The sequence below is a fragment of the Heterodontus francisci genome, chromosome 31 (genome assembly GCF_036365525.1).
Source record: "Heterodontus francisci isolate sHetFra1 chromosome 31, sHetFra1.hap1, whole genome shotgun sequence".
NCBI classification, from domain to species: domain Eukaryota; kingdom Metazoa; phylum Chordata; class Chondrichthyes; order Heterodontiformes; family Heterodontidae; genus Heterodontus; species Heterodontus francisci.
In genome coordinates, this window is record NC_090401.1 from 59412335 (window position 1) to 59436798 (window position 24464).

General features: G+C 42.6%; 1 protein-coding gene across 2 annotated transcripts in view; it reads right to left on the reverse strand.

The window, feature by feature from the left end:
* sesn2 (sestrin 2) overlaps nucleotides 1-24009 on the reverse strand; it is a 61653-nt gene extending 37644 nt beyond the window's left edge. The window contains exons 1-2 of one of the 2 annotated variants that reach the window (XM_068011710.1): nucleotides 23958-24009; nucleotides 23371-23773 (exon numbers count right to left, since the gene is read on the reverse strand). In XM_068011710.1, coding sequence (XP_067867811.1) covers nucleotides 23371-23682 — 312 coding nt within the window. In that variant the 5' untranslated portion in view covers nucleotides 23683-23773; nucleotides 23958-24009. The remainder of the gene's footprint in view (nucleotides 1-23370; nucleotides 23774-23957) is intronic. The other variant, XM_068011711.1, reaches the window with a different exon arrangement.
* Nucleotides 24010-24464: the final 455 nt, after the last annotated feature.

Here is a 24464-nt window from a genome sequence, read left to right on the forward strand (position 1 = left end):
TTAAGCTATGGTTATGCATTTGAAATAAAAAACTCGGCCAGGCATGAATGCAAAAGAATTAGGGAAACGAACAGATGGCAGGGTCTTCAGTTGATGTAATTCTGGAGGGTCTGGTCTAGTTAGAGATGTGAGGTGTATGTTGCTATTGAGTTCAGAATTATATCAGCTAAAGATATAATCATGTTGCAAATTAAACAGAGGATTGAACACAGAGATCTGGCTGTCGAACACAAACAAATTATATCACCTTCTGTCTGGGCAAGCATAAATCTTAAGTTTTACAATTTTGTCCAAGGCTAATTTCACAAAGATGCCAAAAAACAACAGAAATATGCAATATCTTTTATTTTAAATTGTAACAGCTAGCTTGTCAGCAAGACTGACTATAACACATTGTAAATATTACTGTCCTTGACAAACAAAGTAGCTCCACATTAAAGATACTCAACAAATCAGTTTTAAGGAACAGGATTAAACTTACTACCTGCTTTTATAATTGATTAGGAAAAATAGTACATGCATTTCAATGTTAAAATTAGATCAATTAAATAGCTTTTCATATTCCTTAGGTGAAGGGGTAGAGAATTACATTTGCAACCTTACAGACAGTGTGGACAGGAGGAAGTTACAAAGGGGAACAGAATGGCAGGAGTTGTTCAATGTGGGGCAAGTGTGAGGTGCTCCACTTTGGATCAGAGAAAGACAAACCTAAATATTTCCTTAATGATGAGAGACTAGGATCTGTGGAGGAGCAAGGGGATTTAGGTGTCCATATATGCAAACCACTAAAAACTTGTGCATAGGTACAAAAAAAAAAAATCAGAAAGGCTCATGAACGTTGGCCTTTATTGCAATGGGGTTGGAATTCGAGTGAGGAAGTGATGCTTCAGTTGTACAAAGCCTTGGTCAGACCCCATCTGCAATACTGTGGTCAACTTTGCCCTTCGAAGGGGTACAGCGCAGATTCACCAGAATTATACCAGGGATTGAAGAGAACAGATTAAAGAGGATTAAGAGAACGGGTTGTAGAAACTTGTCTTGTATTTTTAAGTTTAGAAGGTAGAGGGGATTAATTGGAGCTTGTAAAATAAGGGATAAGGTAAAGAGAGAGAAACTATTTCCTCTGGTGAAGGAATCCAGAGCAAGAGCACAATCTTCAAATTAGAGCCAGGCCATTTAAGAGTGAAAACAGGAAACACGTTCTCTCTCTCCCCACCACCCCCCCCCCACCCGCCACCAAAACACAAACAGCAGTGGAAATCTAAAACTCGCCTCTCCCAAAAAAGCTGTGGAGATTGTCTTGAAAATTTTAATTGATGCAGAGATGAGCAGGTTTTTGTTAGTCAGGGTTATCAAGAAATGTGGAACAAAGGTGCCTCAAACAGTGTGAGGTGCAAATCAGCGATGATCTAGCGGAATAGTGGAACAGATTCGACGGGCTGAATGGCCTAATCTTGCTCCTATGTTAGTGTATGCTCCAAAATCCATTCCTTTAAACTTGACCAGTCTTGGGTTCTGCATTATTGTAGTGACAGAAGCTTGAAAATTATAAAATCCATAAACAATGTTATGCAACAGTGCTTGTACATTTCCAAATACTTGAACAAGCAGTAACTGGTTACTAATTATTTCTGACAGTGCCATTAGACATAAACATGTGACAATATTAACGTTTCGATCGAGTACTGTTCTGGAATTAAAGTTGAAAAGGCGTGGTTCCGAAAACAAACATCTGATGTAGTAATTATTACCAATGCAGAAATTGGTTACTGGTGCGTTCAGATTCAATATGAATAATTCTGCATGGAACATTTACCAAAAACCTAGCCATGCCTCAAATCTAAGCTTTTGAGATGTACAAAGTTTATCACTTACAATAAATTACTTTGAAGTTCAACTATTATTTTGCTAAAAAATATGAATGCCATTTTGTATATTGCAGGGTCCTGCAAATACAATGAAATAAATGACGAATTTTTCTAGTTACCCTAGGATAAACACTGCAGCTGCCAAGGGGACCAGACTGGTTGCAGCAATTTGATAGGACTAGGTGTTAAAGAATGGTAACCTGACTTTATCTTATTAAAAAAAAACTGCCGCAGGATATTTCACAAGACATAGAAACCATCAAGTGAACACTAAGTTAAACAAATTAAACCAAAAGCTACATATTTATGAAACACTTTTTTCACACAAAAGGTGGTAGAAGTTTGGAACTCTCCACCATAAACAGCAAATGACGTTAGATCAATTGTTAATTTTAAAACCAAGATTGATAGCTTTTCATTAGCCAAAAGTATCAAGGGATATGGGACAAAGGTGGGGATATGGAGTTAGGTTGCAGATCAGCCATGATATTGTTGAATGGCAAACAGGCTCAACGAGCTAAATGCCATCATTCTGTCCTATTTTTGATCCCAGGCTGGTATCAACAATCACAGCTCCATAACTGGCCTCCATGTGCTGGGTCACTGGGGAAAGGACCCAGTGGTGGAGGTAAGGGGAGTGGGGGTAGGGATGGTAGAGGAGAGTCAATTCCAAGCTCTTGGCATTATTCAGGGCGAATCCATGAGTGGGATGTATGGAAGTCGATTGGATTGTCAACACTCAATGTCAGGGCTCACTCCAGAGGGTGGCCAGTCTCTGTAGGATTGCACCCGAGCATGAACTAATACGTTCAGAAAGGAAGGAACAAGTTAAAAACCTCCTATTGATCCCAACAGTGTAAAATTTTGAATGGTTTAGGTTCTGTCTTTGGAGAGTTGGGCAAAAAAAAACAATGTTGTACGGTTATTCTACCTGAATACTACCCACCCCAGTCTATAAAATGGCTTGAAATACGAGTAAATCTGTAAAGCCAACCAGCTTAAATCACTAACATAGAAAGGAGGAGTAAAACACCTTTCACACCCTTGGGATATTGCAAAGCACATTACAGCAAGGAATATTTTTGAAGTGTAGTTATTGTTACAGAGGCAAATTTAACATTGTTCACAGCAAGCTCCTGCAAACAATAGTGATGTCAGTGATCAGAGAATATGCTTTGATGTTTGCTGAGGGATAAACATTGGCTAGGGCAGAGAAAATTCCCCAGGTCATCACCAAATGGCACCATTTGATTGTTTACATCCACCTAAGCATGTCGTTGGACTCTTTGGTTAACACCTCAGCCAAAATATGACAGCTCAAACAACGTGGCATTCACTCTACTGAAAACATCAGCCAAGGTTACGTGCTCATGCCCCTGGAGTGGGGCCTGAACCTCGACCTTCTGGCTTAGAGTACTGTACTCACTGAGCTATGCTAACACTTAGATAAATATACTCATGTACAAATTTAAAAAGCCAACAGAAATCCCAAAACAATGCCCATATCGCATTTATTTGTGCCATAATTCCACAGAACAATGGCAACCAGTTGAGAGCAAATAGTACATTTATTCTCAATGGGTTTTTATAACTTATGCCCAAAGAGCTGTTTTGGATGTCAGCATAAAGACAAGCTTCACAAATCTCCTGATGACTTCATCTTGTGCTGGAGTAATTGATGGCAAGTTTTAGTGTTTAAAAAGAGTGAACTTATCAGAATTTGTTCACTGTCAAAAGGCGGTGGTGTACTGGAAGTGTACTGGGCTAATAATGCAGAGGTGCAGGCTAGTCCTCTGAGATATGGGTTCGAATCCCACCATGGCAGATGGTTAATTTGAATTCAATTCATAAATGTGAAATTTTTAGCCTCACAGCTCCAGTGACCCGGGTTCAATTTTGGGTACTGCCTGTATGGAGTTTGCAAGTTCTCCCTGTGACCGCGTGAGTTTTCGCCAGGTGCTCCGGTTTCCTCCCACAGCCAAAGACTTGCAGGCTAATAGGTAAATTGGCCATTATAAATTGCCCCTAGTATAGGTAGGTGGTAGGGGAATTGAGGGAAGGTGGGGATGGGATAGGAATATGGGATTAATGTAGGATTAGTATAAATGGGCGGTTGATGGTTGGCACAGACTCGGTGGGCCGAAGGGCCTGTTTCAGTGCTGTATTTCTAAATAAATCTCTAAATAAAAATTGGTTTCCTGCAAGTTTGGAACTCTGCTCCATCACTGGCCCAGCTGAAGTCAAACAATTAACAGCTTAACCACAAGTTGAACCTGGGATTTTCCTGACAACTGTGTCCTCTCCTTGTTTTCTATCCAGTTGAGAACATTGTAAGAGCATACTAGAGAGATAATGAGGGAAATTTTAGCCCAAGTCAATGGAGTGTAAAACCAATGTAGTCAGTCAGTTTCCCGTTGGCAGGTTAGGTCACAATTGGCCATAAATTTTCTCCAAGCACACTGGAAAGAACCAATGATGGCTTGGTGAGAAAATTCAAAATCTTGTGAGACACTAAATCGTACAAAGCAGGTAGGTTGTAGGTTTAACTCCTATTCTGCTAAACTAACTCAAACCAGTCAAGGGACAAGGAGAGGTGCTGAAGTTCCATTCGCAGCTTTGGTTTGGGGATGAGAAAAGTCCACTAAGGTTTTTGGGTTTGGCCACTGTTTAGTGATTACTGTGGGAAACTACAAGGGTGAAGATGGGATCAGAGGTATTTGTGTAGGCTCTTACAAAATATAGCCATTTGGATGAGGAGATGACAGCTGCTGATCTCCACATAACTGTACCTTCACATTCAGAAAAGAGGCAGATAGGGAAATCACCAGTTCAGGTTAAGAACACTCCCTGAAAACAGCCAATGTATCTATAGCATCTCTATGTAGTCACACACACTAATCCCTCGTGGAAAGGGCAGAATGGACAGCTCACAAGTACATTTTTTTTAAGGATCATTTTAATCTGAGTTGAATACTTGCCTCTACAGCTGCAGATGTGATGTGCTCTTGCCACTTGCGCATTTGGTGTGAATGCATAGCCACTTCAAAGTAGTTCCCTTCTAATGGATAAGTTTTCCTGCAAGTATAGACAGGTCTACCAGCTTATGTAAAAGCAAAATACTGCGGATGCTGGAAATCTGAAATAAAAACAAGAAATGCTGGAACCACTCAGCAGGTCTGGCAGCATCTGTGGAAAGAGAAGCAGAGTTAACGTTTCGGGTTCCGAAGAAGGGTCACTGACCCGAAACGTTAACTCTGCTTCTCTTTCCACAGATGCTGCCAGACCTGCTGAGTGGTTCCAGCATTTCTTGTTTTTACTACCAGCTTATGTAATGGTTGACTTAGAAAAACATTTTTATACATGATAATTTGCTTGCTGTAGGTATTTGTGATTTAATCTGCTGTGTCGTTTCAGGAATTAGGTAATAGCTAGCTTCAGTTGTGGTTAATAGAGCAAATCATAGCATCATATTAATTACTTGGCATGTGGGTAATAGCAAATGTTCAGTTTTTGTAGTTTTTTCCCCCCCTCACCTTTTCTCCAAAAAGGTTCAACAGCCTGTACTATTCTCACACACAAGGGGTGATGGCAGCAGGAGGTTGCTTACTTTAGGAGTCTGAGAAAAAAATGCAAGACTGCATACATAATTGTGCATCAGACAGATCTTAGGGAAAACCACTGGCATGGAAGGAAATAAATTCAAATTTAGATACCGCCTTTCACATCCTTCAGACACCTCAAAGCAAACCAAATACTTATTTTTAAAAAGTTAGCCCACTGTACTTATGTAGGTAACACAACCAATTTGCACACAGCAAATAAGACAAGCACCTGCTTAATCTGGTTTTTGCAGGGCTGGTTAAAACAAGACAGCATAGAGCACTTATTAAGGAAGGTTTTATTCCGGAACAGACAATTGAGTCTCAGTTTATATTTCATCCAAAGGATGGCATCACCAATGTGACACTCCCTCAGTACTTCACTGAAATGGTAAACTAGATTATGTACTCAAGTCCTAGATTTAGCCTTGAACCCCTCAATTCACTGACTTTAATAAGTTGAATTCATTCGAAGCTTGTATGTGTCACTGGCAAGGTCAGCATTCATCACCCATCCCTAAATGCTTTAACCAAGCCACCTTCTTGAACTGCTGCAATTCATGTGGAGTAGGTATGTTGCATTACCAACTGGGCCATGCTGACACCGAAACAGCAACAAAAGGATTTCATTTTTTTTTAAATTCAAACCTAAATGGATCTTGCAAATCCCTCCCACTTCCTATTTCTCTTTGTGGAACTAATTTTATTTCTATCCTTTGAACAATAGGAATATGGAGTATGTGCATCTTTCTGACTGGTATCATCGTGGTTTTCTAACTAGTTTGTGTAGTTTTAAACTGACACCGGCTATCTAACATAACGGGACTGACCCAAGGAGCTAACCTGTTGCTCACTAACTTAATGGTTTGCAATAATGGCCCAGGTTTTCCAGAAAAAGGTCAGACTGGTGATGTACACTAAATTGATTTGTCTAGTGCATAGATCTCGCCATTGATAAACTTCTCCACATTTTTCTGCAGGCACAGTGGTGTCTCAGCAGCACTGCAACCAATGGCCTATTGCAATGTGGATGATTCTAAACTGCCCTCTGAAATGGCTTAGCGAGCCACCAGGTTGTATTCAAGAAGACAACTCACCACCACCTTCTCAAAGGGGTGGGCAAGAAATGCCAGAGAGAAAGAGAGATGCTTACATCCTACAGACAAATTAAGAAAAAAGATCCTCACATCCTCTGAAATTTCGCATCTGCCTTTTCACGGTGCAGGGGCCCTTGTATCCAGTGGTTATAAACCCCATAATCACTTCATGTACCACCATGTAAGGATCATTCTTGGCCAGAGTTTTGCTCCAGGAGCTTCCACCGACACCAGCTTGGGCATGCCTAGTCATTCACTCAAGTTCTGCATGATGAACTTGGGCGTCAGAAATTTGCTGAGATCACTGAGCTGGAAGTACCTGGCCTGTCTCAGCAGCCTCTTCAGTTGAAGGTGGTCAAGCAGAACTAGCTGCTAGTCTCTGCATATATATACCTGGCGAGGAATCAATCACTGCCTGTACCACATACTGAAGCCCATCAAGAGCAAGGCAGATCTGCAACAATCCAAAGCAGGCTTTGGAATTGTTTTTATTACTAACAGTGGACAACTTTCTACAGTAACATTTTTAGCTTTAGAGAAATTTTATTTACATGCAAGCAAATTGATGTGAAAATTCATGCAATAGCAGAAACATATGCCAGGTTATCCAATTGCTCAATTCCAATCGCACAGTCCATTCAACTCGCAAAAGTTATGTAAACAAGACCGTACTGTAGAAAAGGATATTGCAGAGTTTTTAAAAATTGTTCAACTGTCTTTTCTATGGTACTGAAAAGTGGTAAAAATACATTAAAGAACAGTACTGAAATCAGTGTCAAGAGCAGAACAAAAGAACAGCAAGAGTCATAGAGAGATACAGCACTGAAACAGGCCCTTCGGCCCACCGAGTCTGTGCCGACCATCAACCACCCATTTATACTAATCCTACATTAATCCCATATTCCCTACCACATCCCCACCTTCCCTCAATCCTCCTACCACCTACCTACACTAGGGGCAATTTACAATGGCCAATTTACCTATCAACCTGCAAGTCTTTGGCTGTGGGAGGAAACCGGAGCACCCGGCGGAAACCCATGCGGTCACAGGGAGAACTTGCAAACTCCGCACAGACAGTACCCAGAACTGAACCCGGGTCGCTGGAGCTGTGAGGCTGCGGCGCTAACCACTGCGCCGCCCCAAGAGTTGAGTACTGCACAAGCAATACTGAGACACCAGGAAAAACAGGCTGAATGGCAGCAGACTGTCTGCGACAAGATGAACTGGGCTCTAATGCCAAAGAAAGAACACTAAAAAGCAGAAAATACACTAATACCAAAAGGAGCTCATACCAGAAGAGATAAATGAAAAGATAAATGGGACAAATTGGGGAGGAAGGGGAGCTGAAGGATTGGACAGTTCAGGTGTAATGCACACAGGACATACACAGATATTTGTATGTCTGCTGATGGTACCAAGTGGAATGACAGAGAAATACTAAGTGCAGGGCATGGAGCAGAATAGGAGGACTGGAAGTTATCTCTGGGGATCTTAGCAATAGTGCTGAAAGTACAAAACATTTAGTCTTTTTTATTATTCCAAAAAAAAACTCCTTTCTTCTCTACAACAGAAATAATAATGTGCTGAAAATTTCTGATGACAAAATGCTGATCTCTTCCCCTATAATGCCACTGCAGCAGAGCTCATTAATTCAATACAGAAGCACTGCTAACCAGCAATAATCCTTCATTCAAATCATTCTTGGGATATTAATGCATCAAAATGTAAATACCTTGGGGTTGGGGACAGATAATTATTTTTCTTTCTCCATCACCCAGCAACATGGCCTAGAGCCAAAAATAGTTAGCCATTAGGTTTGGCTATTCAATTTCAGCAGCATCTAAATCAGACAACCAGTCATCAGGGAAATACCCAGTCCAAACTAACAGGCCAAAGATTTTGGTGAGTTGGGCGTGGGACTTTCAATATTGGTAATATCAGCTCATCAGATTCCTATAAATGCCAGGAAACAGCATTTCCAAATTTTTAATAAATTTCCCTACAATATCCTTGTGTCTGTTCACAGCTACATGGGACACAAACAAAAGGACCTCAGTAAACAGAGTTGCATCACTGAGGGATACTTGTCTCCAATGTCTTAATCGAGATCCAACAGCCTAATTGAGATCATCAGAGACTAAAAGATCAAATCCGGGATCCTTCTGGCCTATCTCTATAATCAGACGCATTTAACTATTTTAGGAAAACTCCCATTCAAAATGTTGAAAGTAAACTATGACTGCCATCATGTTCCTTCAAGTATCCCCTCTTACATCCACTCTTCTCCTGAGTTCATGTTTGCGAAGTTTATCGGACATATAGTAGGTTTTTCTTTATAATTACACAATTAACAAATATTGACATTCTAGTCTTTCCAATTCTTCCTTCGAGAGTTTCAATTTGGGTTAAATGAAATTTCTTTGATTTACAAGTTGTATAATTTTTTTTGAAGTTAAGATACTCCCATAAATGTTCAAGCTGTTAACTGTATTTCCACATATAAACTATGTACGGAGGTCCTAGGTTTGATCCTCGTTTTGTTCCAGACTAGTTCTCAGCCAGGGCAGTGATCAGGATGTTCTACTGATAGTTGCACAATACCAGGCAGGTAATGAAGCAGGAGTGGGGACTGGGGGAAGAAAATAAAATCAGACTAAGCCACTATTCCTGACTAATAGCCAGAGATTCCCATTGGACAGTGTGCATGTGCAAATGGAATACAGTTCAACAGTGGTGCCCTATCTGGTTGAGGACTCTTGTTTAGTTTGAAACAAGAAAGTGGTCACTCGAGAGAATGGAGAGCTGATCTGCAGCCAAGTTGCCATACCCCAGGTTAAGATACTTTTACCACAGGTTAACTAAATAGGTTACATAGAGTACTCCGATGGAATAAGCAGAATTTACACAAAATAACGTGCCAACAATCTTTGTTTTTAGGACTAGGTTTCTCTTCTCTTTCATTCCTATCTAGAATCCTTGTTCAGCAGAGTTAGAACAATGAACTACAGACGCACATAGCCATGCCCTAGTTACACTCGACAGGAATGGACCAGTTCCAATCAGCTGCAACTCAACCTTTGTTCCTCAATATTTGTAAATGCAAATGAGTGAGACAATTGGTACCAACAAAATAAACCAGCCTAATGTTACTAGCAAACTGGTTCAATTTGACCAAATACAGCTCACTTCAGAGAATTTTAATTATAATAAATCTAAAAATCCAATTCACGTTTGCTGCTTTATTCAATGAACAGCGAATCAACTCAATACTCAAGCTCCCTCTAATGTGCAGAACTCTGGCACCCAGTTCATAAGATCTTAATGTTTATAAAGTCAGTTTAATTTCCCATTTATAGGGCCAAAGAGCCACCACTGGAGTAATGTGAAGCTGCACAGGGTGCTCAGGGTTTGGCTGTTCACAATGCAGCATTGTAATTAAGCACTGACAGTATAGAAGCAACTGTATACTTGCAAGACCCAAGTAATGCTGCACAAGGAGAATTGCTCAAAGTCCTATGTGCAATTCTCCACTTCCAGCCATGCTCCTTCCACTACAGGCAAAGGACTGCACAAAAACAATCAGTGGTGCAGGGCTCAGCTAGTTGTTCCAGACAGCAATATTCATTTGTACAGACCAGCAAATTGCTGGCCTAAAGGATCTTCTCCCTCAACATTCAGTGAGTGATCAGGAGATTAAAAGATAATTTTTGCTTCAACCCTGTTGCTTGTTTTCCAAATCTAATCCACGATATAGTCACAAAGTCCACTCCCTACCATACTGTTGAAACTTGCAATATGGTTAAAAGCTAAAGTATCCAGATATATGAAAGAAAGACAGCCTTTAATTTATACAGTGCCTTTCATGACTTTTGGACATCCCAATGTGCTTTACAGCCAATGAAATGTGGACACTGCTTTCATGTGGGAAACGCAGCAATTTGCACACAGCAAGCTCCCACAAACAGCAATGTGATAATGACCAGATAATGTTTTAGTACCATCACCATGAATGTGAATTGAGTTCTTCCAAAATGTCAGGGTTAGTAAATGCTGCAAACCAGTGCTGCCAATAGGCATCAGCACTTGTTTAAAGAATTGAAAAAAAAAATCTAGAAGCACTTTTTTAAGCTTACTTAGTTGTTTGGGCCTCTGAATGGATGCTCCTGAAAATCACCCCTCCCATGATTAAAAGAAAACTTACATAAGGGAAAGTGTAGTCTTCTCTCCTGGTTGAAGATTATGACATTTAATTCTAGGTTATCAGCTTGGCTAATTGGTAGCACTCTTGCCCAAGTCAAAAGGACTTTGTTTCAAGCTCCACTCAAAAGTATTAAAAAAAAAACCCAACTGAGATCTTACCATGGCATCCAGGCAGGGAAGTGAGTCAGTCTTGGCATCTATATTAAATAAGGATGAAAACAAAGCTGTCAATATGGCGAACGTGACTTGTCAATCAGACACAGCCATTTCCTCATTCAGGATTGGTTGATCATTACTGCAGAGACTGCTTGATAAAGCAAACTTCTAGATTATTTGCCAATTCAAGGTCAAGAATGAAAAAATAAAATGTATATTCTATTGTTTCAGTACAATTCTGCTAGATATTGTAGGAGCAGAAAGTCCAATCAGATGTACTTGGGTTGGACTATGCCAGTCATGCCTAATTCATGAGACTTTCCCTAGTGTCTAGGCCAGGTTTCATCCTTCAACTAACACAAACAGATTACTGACCTTAAAGCTGTTTGTGGGACCTAGTGTGAAAGTTAGCTGCTGTATTTCCCCACATAATAGTAACTACAATGCAAGATTAATTAATGATTGCAAAGTGTTTTGGGGTGTGAAAGGCAATATGTAACAACTTTTATTTATATAGCATCTTTAACAATAAAGCATCCCAAGGCAATTCATATAACTTAAAGTTCTCTTCCTTACTAAGTTAACTTCGCCACTTGCTAACTGTATATTTAATTGTATACAGGTGACAAGCATTAATTGGGGATTCATTTTTGCTGCTCTAAATAGGAACAGACAAACTGTAGGAGTTAGGTTAGGAGGTGCCTCTTTAATGTGTTATAAATTATAAAATTGTGTAAAGAGTAGGCTCCTGTGCTATCCTTCACCGCCAGACTTCATGGAATAGGACACTTCCCCATTAATCAGAGTCATGCCACAATTTATACTGCCCATGTTGACACCTCTCTTTCCCAATATAACTACTTGACAAGCTGCTCAGAGTCACATAAGGAACCTGTCAACACCATAACATTCTTATAGATCTGTTAATGTCTTTGTACTTTATCTTTGTCGTAAACATTTTTAGGTCCCCGTGTAAATGTGCCAGCATTAGGAGACGGATGCAATGGAGAATACCACTGTTAACACTGCTCCGCAATAGAGATCCAGCTGGTGGTGCTGCTGTGATCACCAATAATTCCAATAAGCTCAACACTGCCACCAGCTGAAACTTGGAATTAAAGCAACCATGAGCAAGACTGATTAAGGTGATGGGCAATCCTTAAATAGGAAAATAAAATTTGTTGATCTTAGCCAAGATGACACTCATCCTGAGGGCCCCGGCATCACAGATGCCAGTCTTCAGCCAATTCGATTCACTCCATGTGATGCGATATCAGGAAACTGATAAAGGCCCTTGATACTGCAAAGGCTATGGGCCCTGACAACATTCCGGCAGTAGTACTGAAGACCTGTGCTCCAGAACTAGCCATGCCCCCAGCCAAGCTGTTCCAATACAGCTACAACACTGACATCTACCCGACAATGTGGAAAATTGCCCAGGTATGTCCTGTCCACAAAAAGCAGGACAAATCCAATTCAGCAAATTACCGCCCTATCAGCCTTCTCTCGATCATCAAAGTGATGGAAGGTGTCATCAACTGCGCTATCAAGTGGCACATACACAACAATAACCTGCTCACTGACACTCTGTTTGGGTTCTGCCAGTGCCACTCAGCTCCTGACCACATTACAGCCTTGGTCCAAACATGGGCAAAAGAGCTGAATTCCAGAGGTGAGGTGAGGTGAGGTGAGAGTGACTGCCCTTGACAGCAAGGCATCATTTGACAGAGTACGGCATCAAGGAGCTCTGGCAAAATTGAAGTCAACGGGAACCGAGGGAAAAACTCTCCACTGGTTGGAGTCATACCTATCACAAAGGAAGAAGTTGTGGTTGTTGGAAGCCAATCATCTCAGTCCCAGGACATCCCTGTAGGAGTTCCTCAGGACAGTGTCCTCGGCCCAACCAGCTGCGTCATCAATGACCTTCCCTTCATAAGGACAGAAGTGGGTATGTTCACTGATGATTGCACAATATTCAGTACCATTCGCTACTCCTCAGATACTGAAGCAGTCTGTGTCCATATGCAGCGAGACCCGGACAACATTCAGTCTTAGGCTGATAAGTGGAAAGTAACATTCATGCCACATAAGTGCCAGGCAATGACCATCTCCAACAACAGGGAATCTAACCATCTCCCCTTGACATTCAATGGCATTACCATCGCTGAATGCTCCACTATCAGCATCCTGGGGATTACCATTGACCAGAAACTGAACTGGACCAGCCACATAAATACTGTGGCTACAAGAGCAGGTCAGAAGCTGCTAGTAACTCAACCCGACTCCCCAAAGCCCGTCTACTATCTACAAGGCACAAGCCAGGAGTGTGATGGAATACTCTCCACCTGCCTGGATGAGAGCAACTCCGACAACACTCAAGAAGCTCGACACCATCCAGGACAAAGCAGTCCACTTGATTCGCATCCCATCTACCACCTTAAACATCCGCCACTGATGCAGTGACAGCATTGTGTACCAAATACAAGATGCAATGCAGCAAGTCACCAAGCTTCCTTCGACAGCAGCTTCCAAACCTGCGATCTCGACCACCAGGAAGGACAAGAGCAGCAGATGCATGGGAACACCACCACCTGCAAATTCTCTCCAAGTCACAGCCCATCCTGACTTAGGACTACATTGCTGTTCCTTCACTGTTGCTGGGTCAAAATCCTGGAAGTCCCTTCCCATCAGCACTGTGGCTGTACCTACACACATGGACTGCAGCAGTTCAAGAAAGCAGCTCACTATCACTTTCTCAAGAGCAGTTAGGGATGGATAACAATTGCTGGCCTTGCCAGCAACACCCACATCCCATTAAACATTTTTTAAAAAATCATCAGAGCACCTGGACCATGATAGAAAAGGAGGTAGCACATCCACCATTCCTAATTGTAACCCGTTACTAACTGTGCAGACGGAGCACAGACAGGATCGAGCTTAATTGTGAATAACCTTCAGATACGTTGCCTTTAGCAAAAATGGAACAGAATTGGAAGGAGAAAATGGGAATATTTGTAGATTAAGTAATAGCGAATCTTGGAGTGTATCAGTTCAATATATTACTTTCCTATTGTACATGATTAAAAATTTGTATAGTTAGTCATGAAAAAAAATTATGGTAACCTTCTTGGGAGATTTAAACACAGTATAGTACGATACGTCTAAATTTAATTGTGTAACCATAATCCAGACATTATGCCTTCCTTACCTGAAAAACCGGTTTGCGTCATAGCCAGCATTCTATATAACTTGCAACCATTCAACTACAAAACTGTTTAGCCCAACGGGGAAATCTGTGGTGTTAAAATGCATTTCCTTGACATTATGTCACACCAGTGGAAATTTTTACAATTTCTTGCACAATGGCTTTTTCATAAAAAAACACAGGAAACTTACATAACATGGTTATACAGTTAAGTCCAAAATATGAGCATCTGGAAGTGAACATTTAGCTTCTCTTGCTGCAGCAATACATACCAGCTAAAATGGTCCTGTGAGCAGTACTATCACTTTTTACATTCAAGAGTTGAGCAGATGGAGCTGTACTCAATTCTGTCCCCCCCCCCCCCCCACCCCCTGATGTTCGGGGTGGGAACCCTGGCCATTTATCCTCCTCTCATGATATTCAACTGTAACAGGCACACTGGTATACCAATCAAGATCGGGTAATTCCACTAGAAATCCAACCAGAAAATGTCCTTCATAAAAACAGAAAGTGCTGGAAATATGCAGCAAGTCAGGCAGTATCTGTGAAGAGAAAAGCAAAGTTAACATTTCAGGTCTGTGACCTTTCATCAGAACAGACTGGAAATGTTAACTGTTTGTCTCTTCACAGATGCTGCCAGACCTGAGTATTTCCAGCACTTTCTGTTTTTATTTCAAATTTCCAGCATATGCAGTATTTTGCTTTTATTTTAGGAAAAGTCCTTGTCTATATGACTATCACACAGATGGTGCATTATCCATCAAGTCATCAGCAGTGTGGTATACTACATCTTATATTTCATTACAACAGGGACTAGACTTCAAAGGTACATTGGCTGTAAAACATCTTGGGATGACCTGAGGTCATGAATGATGCTACATAAATAAAAGCTTTTCTATTACAGTTCAAGTTCTCAGACATTGCTTGCAGGGCGCATACATAATGCAGCTTGACCTTTCACTGATGATCCTGTAATGATGCTGGTAGCTGGCAAAAATATTTGAGTGTAGTGTCACAATTACTTTTTGTATTGATACCTGCTTAAGTCTGGGCTACAGAAATACAGCTTTGCAACTTTCAATATTTGGGGGTTTGATGCGTTTCCCTCTGAACAAAAATACATTTTCCAAAAGTTTGCAACACAGCATTAACATACAGTTGAATAAAAACTAGCATGGCATTCCGGCAGGATGCATAACTAATAGAATTGAAAGCTCTCAGCTCAAACACGCTCCAGTTCTCGTTTCTACTGGGGCTTCATGATGCCATACTCAGTCAAATGTGGCCTTGATGTTAGGGCCAATCACTAATCTCACCTCACCTCTGCAATTCAGCTCTTCTGTCCATGTTTGGACCAAGGCTGTAATGAGTCTGGAGCCAAGTAGCCCCGACAGAACCCAAACTGAGCATGGGTGAGCAGATTATTGCTGAGTAAGTGCCACTTGATAGCACTGTCAATGACACTGACCATCACTCTGCTTATGTATGAGAGTAGACTGACGGGGTATTAATTGGCCGGATTGGATTTGTCCTGCTTTTTGTGGACAGGATATACCTGGGCAATTTTTCAAATTGTCAGGTAGATGCCAGTGTTGCCAAAGAAACAATCCATTCCATTCAGTAAATTTATGGATAAAGGCTGGAATTTTACACTCCCCACCATCCCCCACCCACCCCAAACAAGCCGTCTGGTGGTGGTGGTGGTGGTGGGGGGGGGGGCGGGGGCGTAAAATTGAGTTGGGGGACGGGGGGACGGTGGGACGGTGGGGGGGGGGGGGGGGGGGAGGCCGTTCCCAACCCCTCCTGTCCCCGTGCAATTTTACGCGGAGCGGCAGCGGGAAATGGCCAATTAACTACCACTTAAGGGCCTCCTCCGGCCGCTGCGGGTATTTTACCCTCGGCGGCCAGACGGCAAAGCCCCCAAACCAGGCGGCCTTCTTATGGGCTGGGGGGTGGGGGGCGGGGTGGGATGTCCTCCTGATCAGGGGCCCTGTACCCCACGGAGTGCCATCCCCGAAGCCCCAACAGCCCCCAAAGCACAACACTTCCCGCACTCCCTCCACCCCACCCCACCCACTCCCACTAACCGGCCCCGCTTGCCTCACCGGGGCCCAGCCAATTGTGGTGCATTTGCACGTACTGGAAGCTAAATATACAGGCCCTGTTCTTTGCAGACAGAAAGAACATGTACACACATTGCGCCTGTTTCTGCAAAACAAAATAAGTGATAGCCATTCGCTGGTTCATTGCTAAGGACAATGCCTTGACCAGAGCCAAGCTGCCTGGTTTGAATTTCAAACAAAGCTCGGCAGTTAACGGGCAGTCACCGTAAGTTGGTGCTTTCCCCCTGGCAACACCTCTACCAATCAGAGTCCACTTGCCAACCAATCAGCACTCTCTTCTCACACAGTATAAAGTGATTGCTTTCCCTTACATTGGTATTCTTGCAAATTGTCCTGAAGAGTGCAGCTTTGACAAAATGGCTCTATTTTCAGCAATACTCAAGTTTACTGTAACTGCTAGATCAGTTTCCAAAGACCCAGAATAAAACACCAAACATAACACCTTTTACATTCTCAGGACATCTGAAAGCCCTTAGCAGCCAATTAAACACTTTAAGAATAGTCACAGTTGCAATGTACGGAAGCATGGCAGCCTATTTGCACACAGCAAGATCCTATAAACAGCAATAAGATTAATTCGCAGATAATCTGTTTAGTTGGTTGAGTGATAAATATCTCCCACAACACTGGGAAAACTCCATTATCCTTCTTTGAATAGTACCTCAAGATCTTCCAATTCCACCTGAGGGGGCAGACAGGGCTTTGACTGAACATCTCATCTTAAACAACAGCATCTCAGATAGTGCAGCATTCCCTCAGTTCCGAAGAAGGGTCACTGACCCGAAACGTTAACTCTGCTTCTCTTTCCACAGATGCTGCCAGACCTGCTGAGTGAATCCAGCATTTCTTGTTTTTGTTCCCTCAGTGCTACACGGTTCTCCAGTCCGACTGGGGTTTGAGCCCATGACCTCCTGACTGAAGGCTGACACTAGAATGACTAATTTGGTTATGAACCAGCCACTACAAGTGGAATCCAGCTCAAATACATCACACTGAATGTTTCCCCTTCTGCTCTACAGAAGGTTGATGCTATTACTGCACTGAAATAACAACGTGCTTTCAATCTCACATCGTTGACTATGAACTGGCAAATAATCAGATATAGTTCTGTGAAACAGTGTCTGCAGGAATGATCAACCAACACTGAATGAGGAAATGGGCATGTCTGATTGACAAATCACTTTCATCATACCAGCAGCTTGCTTTCATCCTCATTTAATATAGATGCTAGGGTTGACTCACTTCCCTACCTGAATGTCACGGTAAGATAATCAGTTGTTTTTATGTGATCATCAAAAAAAAAAAGTCTTGGAAATCTACTCAATCATAGCAGTTTAATTATAATTTGTCACACTAATACATCAGGTTTTGGCGTATTACAAAATTCTAAACCAACTCACTAGCACAATATAAAATCCAAGCAGAAAAAAAAAATTCTGTTTCCTCTGAAAACCTCCATTCCTGTATGATAACATCCTTCAGGCAAGAGCCAAGTCTACATTGAAAACCCAAGCAGTCCAGTGTGTAGTCCTTGCCTACCATAATACTTGGGGTAATTATTTAAATCAGTATCAATAGGAGAGCATTTAGGGGATAGTGATCATTGTATCATAAGGTTTAGGCTGACTATGGAAAAGGACAAAGAACAATCCAGGGTAAGAATAATTAACTGGGGGAAGGCCAACTTCAATGGGGTAAGAATGGAGCTGGGGCAAATAAATTTGAGTCAATTGGCAGGAAAACTAGTAGATGAACAATGGGCTACCTTCAAAGAGGAGATTGTTCAGGCACAGTCGAGGTATGTTCCCTCGAAGGGGAAAAAGTACAGCAAACAAATCCAGAACCCCTTGGATGACAAAGGAGGTAGAGATTAAGATAAAGAAGAAAAAGTGTGCTTATGACAGATGCTAGGTAGGAAATACTGTTGAGAACCAGGCTGAATATAGAGGGTCCAGAGGGGAAGTGAAAAAACAAATAAGAGAAGCAAAGAGAGAGTGTGAAAAGAGACTGGCAACCAGCATTAAGTGAAATCCCAAAGTTTTCTCTCGACATATAACTAGTAAAAGGGTGGTGAAAGGAGGAGTGGGGCCGATTAGAGACCCAGAAAGGGGATTTATACATGGAGGCAGAGGGCATAGCTGAGGTATTAAATGAATACTTTGCATCTGTCTTTACCAAGGAAGATGATGCAACCCAGGCAATGTTGAAAGAGGAAGTGAGTCAGTCACTAGAGGGGTTTAAAATTGATAGGCTATCTGAATTTAAAGTGCATAAAGCACCAGGACTGGATGAGATGCATCCAAGGATACTGAGGGAAGTGAGGGTGGAAATCGCAGAGGCACTTGGCCATCATTTTCAGTCTTCCTTAGACTCGGGAGTAGTGCCAGAGGACTGGAGAATTGCAAACGTTCACCCTTTTTTTGAACAAGGGTGTAAAGATAAATCCAGCAACTACAGGCCAATCAGTTTAACTTCGGCGGTAGGAAAACTTCCAGAAAAAATAATTTGGGACAAAATCAATAGTCACATGGACAAATGGGAATTAATTAAGGAATGCCCACATGGATTTCTTAAGGGAAAATCATGTTTAACTAACTTGGAGTTTTTTTGAGGAAGTAACAGAGGGTTGCTGAGGGCATGCTGTTGATGTGGTGTACACGGACTTTCAAAAGGCATTTGATACATAAATATATTTGTTATTATATTTTGCAGATGATACGAAACTTGGAAGGATTGTGAACTGTGAGGAGGACAGTGCAGAACTTCAAAAAGGACATACACAAGTTGGTGAAATGAGCAGACAGGTGGCAGATGAAGTTCAATGCAGAGAAATGTGAAGTGATTCATTATGATAGGAAGAACATGGAGAGACAATATAAAATAAAGGGCACAATTCTAAAGCGGGTGCAGGAGCAGAGGGACACAGATGTATATGTGCATAAGTCATTGAAGGTGGCAGGACAGGTTGGGAGAGCAGTTAATAAAGCATACAGTATCCTGGGCTTTATTAATAGATGCATACAGTACTAGAGCAAGGAACTTATGCTGAACTTGTATAAGACACTAACGGGGTGGCGCAGCGGTTAGCACCGCAGCCTCACAGCTACAGTGACCCGGGTTTGATTCTGGGTACTGCCTGTGCGGAGTTTGCAAGTTCTCCCTGTGACCACGTGGGTTTTCGCCGGGTGCTCCGGTTTCCTCCCACAGCCAAAGACTTGCAGGTGATAGGTAAATTGGCTGTTGTAAATTGCCCCTAGTATAGGTAGGTGGTAGGGAATAGGGGATTACAGTAGGGTTAGTATACATGGGTGGTTGTTGGTCGGCACAGACTCGGTGGGCCGAAGGGCCTGTTTCAGTGCTGTATCTCTAAAGTAAATTTTTTTCTTTTAAATAAAAAAAGAGAGGGCACAGATTTAAAGTATTTGTTAAGAGAAGCAAAAGTGACATGAGGAAAAACTTTTTCACGCAGCGAGTGGGTAAGGTCTGGATTGCGCTGCCTGAGAAAGTGGTGGAGGCAGGTTCAATTGAAGCGTTCGAAAGGGAATTAAACAGTTATATGAAAAGGAAGAATGTGCAGGGTTATGGGGAGTAGGCAGGGGAATGGGACTGAGGGAATTGCTCTTTCAGAGAGCCAGTGCGGACATGATGGGCCGAATGGCCTCCTTCTGCGCTGTAACAAATCTGTGATTAGTTCATATCTGCATGGCCACAAAAAGGCACAGCATTGAAGATATAATTCTTGCTTCCCTGATCAACCAATCTCAGCTATTATTATTGCCCTCAACTCTCCTGTGCTATGTTGGTGGATGGGAGGAGGGGAGCTAATGGGATGAAATCAGCCCAAGTTTTCATTGGCCATTGCTAGTTAGTAAGTGCTGAGTAAAGACAGGACTGGGCTGGTTGCAATGCCCTTGGGTGTTGTTTACGCTGCCAATCCTCAATTACACCCACATAAAATTACACCCACATAAAAGAAGATAAATAGTTGGATAAGGTATCATGCTGTTAACACCCAGTGAACATCATTTCCACATAACCAGTAGGAGGAAGGAGATATAGATGTTGATATAGATACATTTCTAGGGAGAAATGGTAGAATGCCATGGTCTACCACTGATCAACATCAGCATGGTCCTCTCCCCTCCCCCTCCAGTACTCACAATCGATAGAATGAATCCAAAGATGAATAAAGTATTGACAAAAATCCATTGATGTAATACCCCGACATCTGCAGAGTCGAATATTGCATTACCAAACAGTTTATGGTAAAGCCCAGAATAAGCTGAACAAGACAGGTCTTTAATTTTTAAAAAGTTTTGAGCCAAATAAAATGCATTCATTCTAGCCAAGTTACATATACAAGCTCTTAATATAATTGGTTATTGAAAGGGACATATGCATATTTACTTTTATCTTTCAGCCATATCCTTTTAGAATGTTTTAGAACACCTGAACTCATCCAAGGAGCAGACCTTTTGTCTGGTACTTTCCCGATTGAGACAAGAGGTTGTTCCACTCCAGTGGGAATAGTGGGCATCAGCACTCTGTACTGATAATTCCGAAGCTGAATTTGATACCATAACAGGAAGATTTCCACACAAAATTTCTGTTGCCAGCTACCCTTAGTTGACAACTAAACATAAAACAAGGTAACAAGGTGCCGTGGCCCCTGCCTCAGCACATCGGTTGCTGAAATCCTTATTTATGCATTTGTTACCTCTCGACTTGAACATTCCAATGCACTGATGGCTGGCATAAACTTGAGGCATCCAAAGCTATGCTGCTAGTGTGCTTACTCGCACTAAGTCTTGTTCACCCATCATCCCTGTGCTCGCTGATCTATATTGGCCCCCGGTCAAGCCACCATGGCTTCACCTCTCCCTATCTTTAATCTCCTCCAGCGCCATGGCCCTCCGAGATATCTGCACTCACCTAATTCTGGCCTCTTGAAATCCCCAGTTTTCACTGCTCTCCCGTTGGTGGTCATGCCTTCAGTTGCCTAGGCTCCAAGTGCTGGAATTGCCCTCCCTAAAGCTCTCCTCCTTCCTTTAAGACACTCCTTCAAACCTACCTCTTTGAACAAGATTTTGGCCATCTGCCGCAATACCTTATGTAGCTCAGTATCTAACTTTGCTTTATAATGCTCCTGTCAGCACCTTGGGACGTTTCATTACATTAAAGTCACTGGCCTGGCCATGTGAGCCGCATGGAAGATGGCAGAACCGCCAGCCGATTGTACAGCGAGCTCGTCACTGGTAACAGACCCACCGCCCGTCCATGTCTCTGCTTTAAAGACATCTGCAAACACGACATGAGGTCCTGTGACATTGGCAACTGACTCCCACGACTTGTGGTCAATGATCGCCAGAGCTGGCGGACAGCCATAAAGGCGGGGCTAAAGAGTGGTGAGTCGAAGAGACTTAGCAGTTGGCAGGAAAAAAAGACAGAAGCGCAAGGGGAGAGCCAACTGTGTAACAGCCCTGACAACCAATTTTATCTGCAGCTCTAGAATTGGCCTTTATAGCCACTCCAGGCACTGCTCCACAAACCACTGACCACCTTTAGGCGCTTACCCATTGTCTCTCGGGACAAGCAGGCCAAAGAAGAGGAAGATAAATATAAGTTGTTGAGGTGCAACTAAGTCGATGGACAAGAGTTTCCTTTTTTAAAAGCACAAGGCCAGGCATTTGATAAACGTTTTCACCTTTAATAGGATATATCACTCTAACGATATTAAATAGCACCAAACTTGAGGTGGCTCAATATTACACCAGAGACTGAATGGATGGACTGTATTTCTAGACTACCAGTCCTTTTTTGGCATCATGATTAGAACTAGTTTCTAGTTTCCACCGAACTAGCATTTGCAAACTTTTTAAATTATCAGTGGGATCAGTCCTTCACTATCCCAACTGACAAGTTAACATAAGAACATATGAAATAGGAGCAGGAGTAGGCCATTCAGCCCCTCAAGCCTGCCCCTGTCCCAGTTCTCAACTTCTCTTTCAGGCCTGCTCTGCCAAACCCTCAACTCCCCGAGATTTCAAAAATTTATCTACCTCCTCCTTAAATACATCTAGTGACCTAGCCTCCACAACTCTCTGAGGCAGAGAATTCCAGAGAATACCCGCAGAGAAGAAATTCCTTCGCATCGCAGTTTTAAATGTGTGCCCCTTACTCTGTAATTATGTCCCCTAGTTCGAGATTCCCCCACTAGCGGAAACATCTCAACATCTACCCTGTCGAGCCCCCTTAAAATCTTATATGTTTCGATAAGATCACCTCTCATTCTTCTAAACTCCAATGAATAAAGGCCTAACCTGTTTAGCTGTTCTTGATAAGACAACCCCTTCATCCCAGGAATCAGCTTAGTGAACCTTTTCTGAACTGCCTGCAATGCCAGTATATCCTTCTTTAAATACAGGGACCAAAACTGTACGCAGTACTCCAGATGTGGCCTCACCAACACCCTGTACAGTTGTAACAAGACTTCCCTATTTTTAAACTCTAACCCCCTAGCAATAAAGGCCAAAATTCCATTTGCCTTCCTAATTACTTGCTGCACCTGCATGCTAACCTTTTGTACAAGCTCCAGAGAGAGGAGATACCAATACAACAGAGGCAAGAACTGCTGGATCCGAGTAAATCCCCACACCAGCTGCCTTGATCATACAGGAACAGCATTATCACTAACATCCGATCTGCCACCAGTATCACACTGCATTGCAATTCAACCTTACATCCAATGTTAAATTGTTCTCAGTTACACACGGACAAAGTAAAACTTTCCATCCAACAGTTTAATGGGCCAATAAGCAGCTCAAATACTAAATAGTAAACATTTTGAAGTGGAGTCGCGCGAGTGCAAAGCACTTTGTAATCAATCATGTAAACAGAGGTGGGCGTGATCCTTAATCTGTCAAGCCAGATGCCCTCTTAAAAGTTAAGAAGCACACTGAAAATCACCATTGCAGCAGCTAAAGCAACTTTCTTGCACTAGAAGCTATGAAGATATAGATAGACACACACCTTCCCGGTTATGCCTTTTGACAATGATCAGTGATAAACAATGTGTCTGGAGACTCACTATTGCACAGCTGCTCAATGAGAGAGGGGACTTACCAGCACCGTTTGCAGAATGTGTGCGCTCTTCTCTCGGACATCAGCAAAGGGGCAGCTTTGCGAGAGTCTCAGCAGCAGCAGCAGGAGCTGCTGGAGCTGGGCTGGTGGCTGGACTCGCTCACCTTCCTGGCCCTGGCTGGCTGGCCAGTGCTGCTCAAGGCAGCTCTGCACCGTGCGGGCTGTGCTCTCCATCGCCGCCGCCCGGCTCTCCTCCTCCCGGCTGCGGATCAGGTCGCTCCACTTGCTCATGTCACAGCCCTGGCTTTGCTCGAAAGCTGCAGCGCAGCCTGAATCCCCTCCATCCAGAGACATTGCAGAGAGTGGCTGTCAGAGGCTGCAGACTCCAGGATTTGTGGGGAAGAGAGATGCTCATTCACAGCATTTGCTTCATCAGGTGGAAACTCTGCAGGAAACAAGAACATTTCTTTCAAATTGCACTTCACTCAAGTAACATTCCCCACCACCCACCTTGCAGTAACTTTGCAAGCACAATTATTCCAATAAATATCATACACATTTGGCTGATTGCCCCGCCTTTATAATAACCCAACTACATTGAAATCAAAACTTTAAAAAAATGCCTTCACCAAAATTATTCACCGCAGCTGATGCAACTTTTTAAGTCTAATCTAATAAAATTGGAGGGGGAAGCTAGGTCTGCGCATGCCTGGCCGAGCGCGGTGTGCTCTGGGGGTTGTAGTTCGGGCCGGGCCCTCGCAGCTGCGCAGTACAGCCGGGGAACTACAACTACCGGCAGGCACCGCGCGGCAGCGCTAGAAGAACACGCCCACGGCCTCAATTGACCAATCAGAGGCTGTGCTGATGGGATTAAAGGTGTTGCGATTAGCCTCACCTTCTCAGCAAAAACCTTACACACCCAGTGTCCGAGAATTAAAGCAGCACAAGTAATAATTCAGAGTCAAGCTGCACTTGAAGTTAATGCCTTTGCAATAGGCATTGGGAAATTCCCTCTATGAAATTTATGTCTGTTACAATAAAAATACTTGCATTTATATGCAAGGGTAGGCGGTGGTGTAGTGGTACTATCACTGGACTAGTAACCCAGAGACCCAGGGTATTTCTCTGGGGTCATG